The 14,870-nt window shown below is 34.3% G+C and overlaps 2 protein-coding genes across 2 annotated transcripts in view; one reads left to right on the forward strand and one right to left on the reverse strand.

Moving 5' to 3' along the window:
• Nucleotides 1-12,585, forward strand: part of LOC149556975 (uncharacterized) — a 363,967-nt gene extending 351,382 nt beyond the window's left edge. Inside the window, exon 7 of the mRNA XM_089831618.1 lies at nt 12,285-12,585. Within this exon, the coding sequence (XP_089687744.1) occupies nt 12,285-12,302 (18 nt within the window). The 3' untranslated portion in view covers nt 12,303-12,585. The remainder of the gene's footprint in view (nt 1-12,284) is intronic.
• Nucleotides 1-13,137, reverse strand: part of MSH5 (MUTS-homolog 5) — a 364,768-nt gene extending 351,631 nt beyond the window's left edge. The window contains exon 1 of the mRNA XM_089831617.1: nt 12,890-13,137. Coding sequence (XP_089687743.1) covers nt 12,890-12,940 — 51 coding nt within the window. The 5' untranslated portion in view covers nt 12,941-13,137. The remainder of the gene's footprint in view (nt 1-12,889) is intronic.
• Nucleotides 13,138-14,870: the final 1,733 nt, after the last annotated feature.

The raw sequence follows: 14,870 nt of genomic DNA on the forward strand, positions 1-14,870 counted from the left end.
AGGGTAAACTCACCTATGTCATTCCCAATACTATATCAGTATCTTCCATGTTCACCACATAAGAATCTGCATCAAACTCAAAGCTATTCAAATGCATGGGCAGATCTGAAATCTTCCTGTCACACCTAAGAGTGCAGCCATTTGTGACCTTTACTCTTATACCCTCAAAGACCTCCATCCGTATGTTGAGTCTCCCAACCAACCGAGCATCAATGAAGTTATGTGTGGCTCCTGTATAAAGCAAGGTAATGATATTATGCCCAACTAAAACTCCACACATCCTAAAGGATCCTTCACGTTGTATGTTAGTGAGATGTGCATCCTGTAGCTAAACTGACTCTTCCCTTTCAGCCCTTTCTTCCTCATGTTCTGATCCTGCTAGCTTTCCGATGTAAATTTTCAAATTCAAAATTCTCATTATATGCCCACATAACATAGTCAATCTTCCCCTTACACTTTAATGGACAATCATGGTTTGCATCATGCGCCTATTTGCAATGAAAACAAAACTTCTTTCTACTCAAATCATTAACCGTTTCTCTATCTAGGGGTGTTGTTGATTCCCCTTTTAGATCTAACTTTTTCTGAACTGCCCAAATATGATACTCAATTTGTTTGTGCATCATGTCATGATGAGATAATGTTGCAATAATCACATTCTCCTTCACCTTCAACTGAGTCTCCAAGCTATGAACAACTTCAACTGCACATGAAGAACCCTCAAAATGTTCTTGGTTCTTCATGTTTGGAATCTTTGACAAATCCTTTAATTGACCAAACTTGTCAACTTCATTGCTATCATTGGATCCGGGTACATTTTTAGATTCATTCTCTGTTTGAAATAAGAGACTTCTAATGTTATCCATCCTCTTTTTCCTTGCTATGTTGAGGAGATTGACCTTTCCATTGACTTCTTGAAGATGTTGTCTTGCATTGGCAGCCAACAATTTAGCATTTTTAGCTTTTTGCAACCATTCATCATTCATTTATTTAAACTCCTTCATTGATATCTTTCGGTTTACCAATAGGTGTAAGGCTGCCATCAATGGATGTTATCACAGTGTTGACGTTTTCATTATAGGGAGAATGGTGGTGCATAACACAATTGTCCTCAAACAAATCAGTAATGATATCATGCCATTGTAAAGATTTACCTTCATCATGTGTAATCAAAGTACAAGAGGCTGCTCCATTATGTAGAGGATCAACTTTCATATCCACCTTAAGTGGCTTAATCAAATGATGAGGTCTTTGTAATTGATCATTCCAAAGCAAGTTCCCCGACTTAAATGAGTTTGAATTAGACACATTATGTTGTGTGCTATCAACATCCAAGGTACCACTGCTATGTCCTTCAACAGATAACTCAATTGCATGTTCCTCTAGCTCACAATCTTGGCTCCATGCCAACAACTGAATCTTCAAACTCATTTGCTAAGGTTTGATTTGAAAAATCAGACTCATCAGTGCATGAATTTGTATTATACATTGTGTCATTAATACTCCTTTCTTGAGTACTACCAAGTGACATCTCAAGGATAGCATTTGGCCCTTGTGGTTACAAGATTTCATAACTGATGTCATAAAAATCCGAAGTGTTTATGCAATCTCCATTCATGGTACCGGTATCTTGAGTGTCAACACCCACAGTCACTTTCATAACCTCCTGTGAAACCTCTTGTAAGGATGATGTAGACAAATCATCACCCAAGGCTGTCATACTATTTTCCTAATTCAAATTTGCATGTCCATTAAATTCATCATATAAATTTTTACACACCTTATTGGAAGTAGAAGACATAAAATCATTCTCCTCTATCATGGATTGAAGATTCTGGAAAGTGCCTAGCTTATGAGTCCATGATTGAGTTGTAATTGTCTCTTTACGATCAAACATAGGTAAAGTGAATTTGTGTGCTACATGCTTCAAACCTCTGTTTTGGTTGCTTGGTCTTCAATCTCGCCTTGTCTTATAATACTCTCTCCTTTGACTTAGCAATCTATCAAAGCTCAAGTATTCCCTAACCTCCAATGTCAATGAATTCCATTCAACATTCGCTGCCATAAGAATTTTGTATGACGAATTTTGTAATCATGCAATTACCAATAAAAAGCTCACTTTTGGAGGATTTTTTAACACAACATGTTGTCGCCCTGAAAATCCCTCCTATATGCGGCGATGTTCTGTACAGTAATTATGGTCTCATCCATATGGTGAATCCTCCTCAACAATACGATTGCCTTGTCTCACCCGTACGGTGTTTGTGTTCTCATGTGTATAGTCACTCTTCGCAGCCCCTTCTTATGGTTTTCACATTGTCGCCACAACCAACCATGTATAGTACACTCCATACAACCACTCATGCATACAGTTCAAGATACTAACTCCCTTTCATAGTATGGACTTCTTAGATCTTCCAAAGAATTTATTGTCGTACGGTAGACTTATTACAGTTTAATGTCGACGACCAAGACCTCCCAAATCATTAAATGGACATACAGTCAAGAGAAGATGCGATTATTAATATTATTACTAGAAAGTTATATAGATCAATGCCATAGGTGAAAGACTAATCGTCGTATTTAAGATAGTTAAACAATTACATTCAAGATCTGATAGCAAATAAGGATTTCACTGGAAGGAATCAATCTCACCATTATTATTTAGAACAAAATATCAGATATCATCATCTATTACAAACTTGTCTCGAATGAAGACTTCACAAATTTGAAGCACAATGTGAAATATTAGAATGATATTTCCAACGGCAAACTAGGGTGAGGAATGACTCCACTGAAACAGCAAATACAAAATAGGGAGGGTCTTCCACCTCCAAAACTACATACAAACCAATGTTCTAGAACATTGCGAGTCTTAACAGGACTCTATGAGTACAAGGAAAAGGTAGACTTTCCGAGGCAATTGGCCTCTGGACTTGGACTTAGCCGAGTTTTGGAAGAGTCCAGGTGGACTTGTTGAGTCCAAGGACTCGCCAGACTCACCAAGTCTCAATCTCAGGACTCTCGCCGGCAGCAAACATAATAAAGTGAAAAAATTAAAATGCACAAGGACTTAAGTTGCAAATTTCCAGTTGTTATAACATCTATTTGACCTAAAAAGGTCATTCCACCATTTGGTTATGCTTGTGATAGAGAGGAAAGAGTTAAAGAATAGTATTGGGGTTTTGAAGGAGAAATTAGCAAACCAGTTGGCTCACCCGTATCGATTGCTGACGATTTGTGCAACTTTGTAGCTTGCACTTAAGCATTGAAAGGAGCTTAAGGAAGGATTTGGAAAGGCTTCTACAAACTTACTTGCATTTCCATTGTTTGACTTGTGCAAATTTGAAGAGGTAAGCATCAAGTTGCCTTCATATTTTTTACTTTCCATTTTGTTTACATTTGTTTTAGTCTCTAATATCTAGTATCTACTTCTACTATCTACTATTTAGAATCTAGATTTATTCTAATTTATCTTAATGACAAACTAAGAAGGCCCTAAAGTATAAAAATCTGATTTAATGCTAACTTTTTTCTATTTATAATATATTTATATTGCAGCAACAAACACATTGACATCATGCCTTAGGGTGAACCTTCTAGAAGTGGAACTAGGGTTGCATTTAACCCTGATGCAGACCCAACTGCAATAGCAAGGGATAGGGCTTGGAAACATGCCATCCCGGGCCACAAAAAGGGAGTTGTTACATGTTGGCATTATGGTGTAGTATATAATAGGGGAGGCATAAATAGATTGAAGCATCACCTAGCACATATACCTAGGCATGATGCTAAAAAATGCAAAGATGTACCCCAGGATGTCATGCGAGACATGCAAACTCTTCTAGACGAAAAAATGGAGAAAAAAGAATTGAAAAAGAAGCAACAAGAAGAAATGGCACAACTAGCCAAACAGGGATCTTCTAATTTTCACTCTCCATTATCCCCTACTCCACCTACGGATGCTACTGCTTCTACAAGTGTGACCATTGGGTTTCGCATTCATAAGCAAAGACCGACACTTGATTCCATGTTTGTTCCATGCACGGCTCTAGGTGCACAACCATCACTTGAGAGCATGGGTTGTAACAAGGAGAAGCATGATTATGCAAAATTGGCACTTGGAGACTTCTTCATCTACAACAACATTTCATTCAATGCAGCAAGGTACTTATTTATTTAAATTTAAATTTATGTCTTAATTCTCTTGCTTTCAACTTTCAAGAGACAATAATAATAAATATTGCTTATTTTGTTTATTTTAATCTGTATTTTGTTTTCAAATTTAATTATAATATACTAATTTGTTTAACTTTAAATTTTATTTAATTTTTTTTAGGTCCCCTTATTGGCAAATTGCAATCGATTGGCAAATTGCAATCGATGTTGTTACTTTTTGTGGTCTAGAGTTCAAAGCCCCTAGTGTTAATGAGCTAGTAGGCCCTATTTTGACCCAAAGGGTGGCTGATGTAGAAGGTGCAATCAAGGAGCAGCCTGAGGTGTGGAAGATGAAGGGTTGCACCATCATGACTGATGGTTGGACTAATAGAAGTAGAACACTCCTCAACTTTCTTGTCTCCTCATCGGATAATTGTACTTAAGTGATTAAGTTTATAAATTATGAATTTATAAATTATGATTCATCATTGAACATTAAACTAATTTGTTTCTTTTTCTTCAGGTGCCACGATTTTTTTGAAATCAATTGATGCTTCGAAAAAAACAAAGAATGTTGAATATCTTTGTGAGGTAATGGATGAAGTGATAAAGGACGTGGGTGAGGAGAATGTAGTGCAAATAGTTACAGATAATACAGCAAATCATGTTGCTGCAAGAAAGCTTCTAATGGAGAGACACCCTCACATATTTTGGACCCCTTGTGCTGCTCACTGCATTGACCTCATGTTAAAGGATCTTGGTAAACTCCCTTGGATAAAAACAATTATAAAGCAAGGAAGGAGTGTATGCAAATTCATATATAATCATACATGGGTTCTCAACCTCATGAGGAAACACAATGACCAAAAGGAGTTGTCTCGTCCAAGAGTCACTAGATTTGCAACCAATCTTTTCACGTTGAAATCTTTGCTTGATTCAAAGGGAGGTTTGAGACGCATGTTTGTTAGTGAGGAGTGGATTGCATCATCATATGCATAGACCATTGCAGGGATTGATGCAACTGATCGCATTTTTTGATGAGGCTTCCTTTTGGACACCGATTGTTGATATTGTCATGGTACTTTTCCTTTTTGTCCTCATTTCAACTTTTTTTGTTTATGAAATTATGTTATATATTATTGTTCATTTTTTAAAGAAAAAACTTAAAGCTGTTAGTTTTTGAATCTCTGCAAATGTAATAACATTGTTGTAATTCTATGTGTTTCAATTGCAGATTTCCAAGATATATAAATATATCTTCAAGAGGCATGTCTTTTAGAGAGACATGTCTCTATGGTTATATATATATTAATTAATCATTAATTAAAACATTATTAATTATATCATATCTATATTATATAGAAATATATTATATATAATATATAGCATACAATATATTATATATAATATATAGCATACAATATATATATATATATATAGATCTATTAGAGTATGTATAATTAATGATTAACAATAACTATAGAAAGGATTAACTCTAGGACAGTTCAATCCGACAAAAGCTACAATTTAACACTCCCTCTTAGCTCAGGAGGATTGTTATAGAATACATTATCATGATAATCTTAGAATGTCATATTAAAGACCTTAATATATATATCACACTAGATACATTATCCTTAGATAATATAAGTCTCAACAAGAAGTCTATAGCATAGGTGAGATCTTTTTATAGTAGACATCGCTTCATGAAATGTGTCAGAACAAACATGCCAACAATATGTAATTCGAACAATGATATGTATATCAATTGTTTTCTACCATAGCTTTGACTTAGATACAATCGAAGCTATCTCAACACTTCCTCTTTATTTGGAAAGATTGATATATAACATATTATGTTCTTGAGTATAAGGAGATAGCATCTCACTATTATATCCCTAAAATGGCATATCAATATGAATTCATCAACACACATATGGAATTTACTTCAATACACTAAGAGGCTAGAATCCTCAATACTCCCTCTTAAGCAAAAGGAAATTGAAACAGTTTAACTTACACAATAAGGTGTAATCATCATTATGTTTTAAACTAAGAGAGAGAGAGAAGAAAGAAAACATAATAGATTTTCATGGTGTCCGGCTATCGCCCAAAAGACCCATGAAGGTTATCAATGTCTCTGGCAAAATACCATGAAGAAGAAACATTAAATCGTATATCATAGAAAGGATTAACTCTAGGACAGTTCAATCTGACAGAAGCTACAATTTAACAAAAGCTGATTGTTTCTAACTTTCTCTTCCAACTTTCATAATGATTGCAGTTTGTAAAGCCACTTGTTATTCTCCTACAAACTACTAATGGAGAGAAGCCCCCAATGGGCTATATTTATGAGGGCGTAGATAGGGTAAAGGAGGCCATTCACTCTTTTTTTGCAAAGAAACGAGATAGATATGGGCCTATATGGGATGTCATTGATAGACATTGGCACAATCTACTTCCACAACCTATACATGCAGCGGCCTACTTCCTTAATCCTGCATACCAATTCAGCCCACATTTCAAGGCTGATGATGAGGTGCGGAGTGGCCTCTATGATGTTGTAGAGAGAATGTCACCTAATTCAAGAGTTGGAACAATTGTAGTCCATGAGATTGAGGTGTTTAAGAAAGCTCAAGGAGACTTATTTGCGCAGGATTTGTGCAAGAAAAATATGACAGAGTTGATGCCTGGTAAAAATCTTTGATTCTACATCCTAATTTCTAATTCTATTACCATTTTAATTTGATAAAGTCAAAGTTATTGAATTGATTTAAAATTTTCTTATTTCAGATGCAATGTCGGAGATGTTTGGCACTAAAGTGCCAAATTTACAGAGGATTGCGATTCTCATCTTGAGCCAGCCATCTAGTGCATCAAGATGCGAACGTAATAGGAGTCTATTTGAGCATATACACTCGAAGAAGCGCAATAGGTTGGCAATAAAAAAAATGAATGATCTTGTCTTTGTTCACTACAACTTTCGCCTTCGCCCTAGACAAATCCTGGGCACCAATGCATCATCGATTGTATTAGAGAATGTTGATCCACATGCATAGTGGAATATAGAGATTGCTAATCCTATCTTTAGTGATGAAGACGTGGAGTGGGTTGATCAGGTGGATTGGGAGGCTGAGGCAATAGCGATGGCAATCAAGGAGGCTAGAGCGCGAGGAGACAGAGTGCAGGACCCTGAGGCTAGGAATGATGGATCTGAGTTTGATGATGAGGATTATGTGGGTGAGGATGAGGATGAGGATGATAATGAGGATGAGGTTCAGCCTCAAACACAACAAGAGCGGATGGCTCTACAGTCTTCCATGACTTATCTTAGGTGTACTCGTAGGAGGACATAGGCTACTATGAGCCTTAGTCTTCTACTGTTCTACACTCTAGTTGTTATTTTGATATATGTTTTGAACTTTTGATACCATGGATTTTGTAATCCATGAATATTGTTGACATTTGACACTGCAATAACACTATGTTTATTACTTTAAGTTTATATTGTGTTATTTAGTATTTTTTCTTCAAAAATTCACTTTTATACTTATGTGATCTATGCAAAATTGTGTATGTGTATTAAGTAGCTTCTATTTATCTCAATTATTGTGTACTTGATGTTAATTGACTAAAAGATGCATGAAAAAATCTTGAAATCCTTAAAAATCTTTGAATTTCATTGCTTTTTCAATTTTTTGAGTCCTTGCTGAGTCTGTGCCAAGTCCGAGTTCGAGTCAAATTTTGACTTTCCGAGTCAGAGACAAGTCTGAGTCTCATAACTATGATACAAACCACCTTCAGCTTCCAACTTTTGAAAATACAAAGAAACATAAACTCCACGATGATTTTCTACAATGCTAGACACCGCCTTACAAAGGGCTCTAAGACATTTCTCAAAGGTTTAAAGCAAGCTGACATCATTTTATTTATTATTTTATTATTTGGCCCCTTTATTTAATAATTAATTAAATAAATCCTTATAAACTGATTTAAATTTTGGCCACTCAATTAATTAAGTTATTGTATTAAAATTAGGGACATTACAAATCCTCACCATCCAAAGATTACTTGCCCTCAAGCGATTCATCATCAAATGGTTTGAGCACTACGAAGCTCCAAGGTCCCAAACCAACTGCAGAAACCCATAGTCGTATCCACTGAAAACTTAATGTCGCAATATGACCACATACACACACTAGAAGTAAGCGAGAAGAGTAAATCTATGTCAAGCTCTCATTGTTCCACTCTGATATAAATGTTTCCATGCCTGGAATCATCACGTTCTGAGTGAAGCCAATCATCAAACACAACAATTGTCGAATTCCAAGTTGTTATGCCAACACGCCAATCAATCATTTCCCAAAAATGGTCTCGAATCTCAAAACTCATATGTAAGTTGTTCTTCCCGTGTAGATGTCACTTTTTTTAAAAGCAATGATCATGTTCGTCGCATGATCTACAAATTGGAAGAATGCCATACTAAACCAACTATAGATCTTTTCCATTAAAAGGATCATTGGCAACGTTTGTGTCTCCATGCAATTGATCGATCAATGTTGACTTGGAAAGCTCTAAGTAAGCACCCTCTTGAACCTTGTTGTCATGTAGGCTTAGGTTTTCTCCATTTGTAGGTGCAGTAGCAAATTCTCGCATATCCTCATGTGGCTCTTCATCTTCCTTATCAATCTTATTGTTGTCACCAACATCCTTAGCCTTGTGTAATTGAGACTTCAATTTTTCTTCATAGTGCTTCAAAAAAATATTGAAAAATTTGTGTGCCACAATAGAAGGGATGCATTCTTGATTATGAATAGCCTATAGCATACTTATGATAGGTTGGGATATTACATCCATCCTCTCAATACATAAAATGATAATACTTTCCATGGCGGAGTAAATCTTATTATCATGGTGCTCCTTTATTGTGATGAAACATATTGTAGATAAAATCTTGCAATCCTAGATCTAAGAGGAGGTTACTTTGATTTTGGCACAGATCTCTAGTATTGTAGATCTCCTCGCTAATGGATCACTATTGTTGTCATCAAGACTCCGAAAGGTGTTAATAATCAAGTGCAATATCTCAATCATAGTGTCATCATCATACACTACTCGAAAAGCTGAGATTTTGAAAATCCCACTGAGACATATTGTAGCTACTAGCTTGATTTCCTTGTCATGGTATCTCAACAAACTAAGTTGTCTTAAGACGATCTCAATCGGAGCAAAGGTCCTCTATATAAATCTTTAAGGTGTTTGATTTACCTTACTCAAACATACTTCCAACATATCTAATGGAATATCAACACCATCACTGAGCTCTTTGTGCCACAAGCCATGATTAGGGTGCACAATATAAATATACTTTAAAATATATACACACTATTTAGATACCTTATTACTATAGTTAATTAACAAATATAATATTAAGCATTATTATTAATCTTAATATTTGTTGTCCTCCATTTTGTCAACAAAAAATGTACATAACAATACGAAACTTTTCAACTTAGTTTCACATTTCTCTGATTTTAGTTCATTATTTAATTGGTTAGTATTGCTCAATCAATCAACCCCCATTGATATAATGATTCCACTTATTGAAGGCTTTCGTCAAGTTTTTTTAGTTTTTCTGTTTGTTGAGCCTATGCTCGATTGTTGAAGCCTTTAATGTCCTTTTTCTTGTTTTTTAGTGTGTGTTTGTTAGCTTTTGGTCTTTTGGTTTTGCTCAAATCATTGCTTTCGGTTTTCCCTTCTCTTCGGTCTATCTTAGGGCTTAATCGGAGTTGGTAATCAAAAAATATGACCATTTTAGTGCCCAAAAAGTGCTCTCTAGGTGCAATTGCACGAATTAAAATATCATATTATATTTTAAAGTTGACATTAACTTCTTGAAAAATATAACATAAATTCACTTTATGTTATATTTTTAAGTTACTTTATCATTTAAATTTTTAACTTAAAGTAACCATAGAGCACTTTATGTTATATTTTTAAGTTGAGTCGCTTTTTAGTTTTTCACTTAAGTGACTATATTAACTATATAGTTTGATTTGATTTTTGTGTTTAATTTAAAACATCTTAGTACGCATTACTTTTTGAATGATATTTGAACATTATATATTAATATATATAGTGTAAATATTATTTAAGACCCAATTAAGTAATATTTCTTCAAAAATTAAATTAACATGTGCTTAATTCATCACTTAAGTTATGCATAGTGTGTCTTTAAACCCATTTACATGAAAATATGCAATTGCCCCTAGAGACCACGATTTTGAGCCAAAAGGCAATTTTAAAACAATAAAACATGTAAATACATGTGTTTTAAAATGTGCGCAGACTCTCCAAGAGTGAGACTTGCATATTCAAGTGTTTTTTAAACATGCAATGACCCCTAGAGAGCTAGATTTTGCAGTAAAGGAATTTTTAAAACACTTAAACATGTAAATACATGCATTTTAAAATATGCAAAAATCACGAGGGAGCCCTGGGTAGATTGTTTCCATACTCAAGCAGCAGTATTTCTACCATCCACTATAGAATTAGGCACATAAAAAAAACTTGCAATTCAGGGAGAATCGTGAAGGCACCCTATTCTAGCAGCAATTAATTGAAAACGGATAGGAGAGCACCCAACTGCTATACAATTATGGGAGAATGACTCAGGCAGCCCATTGCAATAACCTTTCCTATGGAGTTCACAATTAAGGGAGAATTGTGAGGGCACCCTATTGCAACAACAATCAAGGGATAACTGCTATGAGTGCATCCTACTATTTTGCAATGAAGGGAGAAATAACAAGTGGTTGAACAAATGGAACATAAATGTCCAAGGGAGGCACCTAAGCATTAACATTGAGATAAAAAGTGGGTATTAGAGAACTTTTTGAAGAGGCAAGATCGCACAAAATGGCAACTCTCTTAATGCAGATCCACCATAGAAGGGTCAACATGTAGAAATTGCAGTAGACTGATTAATTGGTTTTCTCTTGGTCCCTTAGACCGTGAGTCGCATAGATGCCATTGAAATTCTCGTCATTTGATTGGCTATCTTTAAGATGAACGTAACTAGGTTTGGCCTTGTAATCCCTCAAAGGCTCCCAGGCCACCTAGACTTGCCTGAACCATCTGCTACCGTTATTCATTTCTTACCTTACACGCTCTTGCAGTAATGCAGCTTGATTTTCCTTTAGTTATGCTACTCTTCTTGAGTCTCCCCATCTTACCTTTTTTCCCCACTGGGGCCCTCAGTCTTAAATAGTAATTACAAACCTTTGACCCCCACAAATGAACCTCTCGATCTCAAACTGTACTGACCACCTGCCTAGCTTAATATAAACTTCTCGCCATTTCAAGGTTCCTCCTAAAGAGCTGCTGAACCGTCATTTGTAACTTGGACCAGCTTATTTATTGAGTTATCGCATATCTACAGTGACTGAATAAATTCTAAATATCAAAGACTACGAGAAAGTATGCATAACCTGTGCCCCTCGACGCCTACCTCCAACATAAGTTGCGTTACTATCTTCAAGACGCAATATTATTTTAGAGTTTTATCATCTTTTTCCTAACGCTGTAAAATAGTCGTCAACCATGTCACTTCTAGCTCTTTTGAGAACTTTGGCATAGATATATTATTCAGCACGCCTGCCTTATTTAGACTTTTCTCAACCCACTAAAACGCTCATGCAGTCCAACCCCCTAATTTAACCACCATGAAAGCTCGTTTATTGTTTCTACGAAAAATAGGTGCCATTCTCATTTTCAAAATTCTCGATTAGATGTAGCTACGAAATTTTGATACGCCTTAAAAAACTACTTGACCTAAATGGGAATAGGCTTTGATTCCGGCTCAAAGAAAACAGTTATTGAAGTACAACTGATTTGCGTAAAATGTCTTAATGACGATAACAAATTGAATGTTTAACATTAGCACATTATTTTTTATGCTTGAGACTTGAATTTAGGAATTTTATGATAAGGAATTTTTTATATAAGCATTGAGCTAAGAGCCGTCCTTATGATAAAGCACTTTTAACAGGCTCATAAATACAATTTAGCTTGTTTGTTCGTTTCTCCAATACAATATTGCTAATTTTTTATCTGCTTTTTTTCAGGAATCAAATCTCAAATAAGCGGATGCGCTCACACCTGTTGTGACATTGCTTGTACCTAGTATCTGCGATTAAGTGAGGAGGATTGAGCTTGCAATTCCTAATGCGCGTACAGAACAACTTAAACAAGCTTTCTCATATATATTTATGCCTGAAGATATTACTGTTGCACTAATCACTGAGATATACTCTATTGGATTCCTCTGTCCCATTTTCAAAATAAACTAACAGAGAATGTTAATTCTCGAACTATTATTCTTCAGCATGTTTCTCAATAAAATTTTACACACTCGTCACTTTTCCACCATGCTTTTTCACAAATTTCGTGTGATTAGCATTCTAGATCGCGTTGAGATAAAAAATTATGCATCTCGATACTTAACTGTGCATTTGTAAATACTGCCAGGGAAGAATATCTAAATTTGCTCCCTCACATAGAACTAGAATTTGTTTTCAATTTGAATCAAACGCATACCGTATCTTTTGAATTCAAAGAAGCTACTAGCAATTAATAAGAAATGCAAAGCACGTTGAAGCAATCATACGTATCTAAAAGTTAATTTGTATAACCTAGCAATCATATGCATCTAAAATTTAATTTGTATAACCTTAGATTCAAATGCAGCTTCAGCTTCAGCAACCTCCCCTGTAGCTTCCATTATCCAGTGGCTATGGTATTAAACTGCCCCGCTGCCCACCAAGCTCAGAATCACGTAGCTTAATCTGCTCACCAATGTTTAAAGGATACGCGCCAAATAATATTTCCCGTCTGAGTGTTTCTACTACTGTGCAATTATTTCTTCCCATGAACTATCGACGTAAAGCAAAACACTGACCGGCGGGAAAATGCCATTTTAATAAGAGGGAAATGTTGTTTCGTCAAGTGGTGCTGTACATAACTCAAATTAGGGAAAATAATGGTATAATAATAATAGTAAATATTGGGAAATTTATATGATATAATAATAACAACTGTCATTAATATGGCTATTATTTGTTCTATTATGATAATTATATATTGTAAAAAGAGATGAACAAATTTTTAATATTTATTTTTAGGCTAGGTACTATTGTGCTAGATTACTCATATTAACGAGTTATTATTAAACGAGTTTTCATCTTTGATGTTTTTCTGTGAATATTATGTTTCTTAAACAATACATGTCAATTTTTTTAACTCTAAGACTTCTATATTAATTTTCTAACTTTTAATTGGATGAATGAATTGGAGTATTATATGTGGATGTGAGTACATTTCTTCCCTTATTGCTTTGCTAAATATTAGATATTATCAAAGATTGTATCATGTCTATTAACCTATGTATATGACTTTTTGTATTATATAGAACTTTATAGTAACATGTACTCATTTGCATGTCTATAGCTAGATAAATAAAAAAGCAAGCAGTTAGCCACTATGTGCCACTTGTTAGTACTTGTCGGTAGGCTAAGTACTAGTGCATCACTTTTTGGATTTACTATGTTAATTACTAATTAAATTGAAGTATGTAGACCAATGAAAATATACCAACTTGTTAATTTTGTTACTCGGTTTATATTTTGTATAGTTAAATGTAATATTTTTAAATTTTGTAATTTCTCTAAACAATTTATTTATCGAGAAGTAGGAGATAATTTCCACAGCGAGTCAAATTGTGATATTGCTATCAGGATTTAACTGTGTAATTTTGAGTCAAACTCATTGACCCATATTTCATGAGCAGTGATTCAACATGAATCCATCTCTCATGAGAATAAATGGAACATTTGCCACTCATTGGATCAAGGTGATGCTCACGGGGTGAAGCATTGGGTAATTTTATTTAAAAAGAAAAAGTAATTCTTTAAATAGGTATAAATATAATAATAAAATCTCATGAGAATGTACAAGGATTTTGATATTTCTAATTATTCTTAGTTGTACATTGTAATCTTATTTAATTGTCAAGTACCTAAAATTATGCCACATAGTTTAAAAAAATCGGTTACAAAGATTTGCTATATAAGAGGCTAATAAGTTTATCCAATCAAATGATAATTAAATTGTGATATTGCTATCAGGATTTAACTATATTTGTACATGCATAGATTTTATGCAGATTGCAGGTATCGGATATTGACTTCCCTGAATTGATAGGATGAGTGTACCCTATCGCATTATCTCAATGGTAAGAGAGTGTAGATAAATTCTTAAGTCCAAATCCTAACCTTTAAACCAATTTGTCCTAGAAAATTAGGACAAGTCTCTGAGTTGATTACCTTATGAATGCATCATATGACATAAATTCATGATTATAACCCTTTAGTCTGATCTTGTATGTGTTTTTCTATGATGGGCTTTCGTATCTCATCTTATAGGTCTTTGGTGATTTTTCTATAAATTAAATCAGATTAAAAGATTAATTAATGATTTAATTTAATGAAAAATTATTATGATATTTTTAATATTTAATTAATTTTTATTAATTAGAAAACTAATTAAATAAAAATAATTAAATTTAAATATAAAATTATAAGTCTAATTTTAGAGCGTAATAATATTTATTTAATTTAATAATAATATATTTAGGAAGATCATTTTTAAATAAA

This window comes from Cupressus sempervirens, chromosome 5 (assembly GCF_028749045.1).
Source record: "Cupressus sempervirens isolate cs-2001-9-10 chromosome 5, ASM2874904v1, whole genome shotgun sequence".
NCBI classification, from domain to species: Eukaryota; Viridiplantae; Streptophyta; class Pinopsida; order Cupressales; family Cupressaceae; genus Cupressus; species Cupressus sempervirens.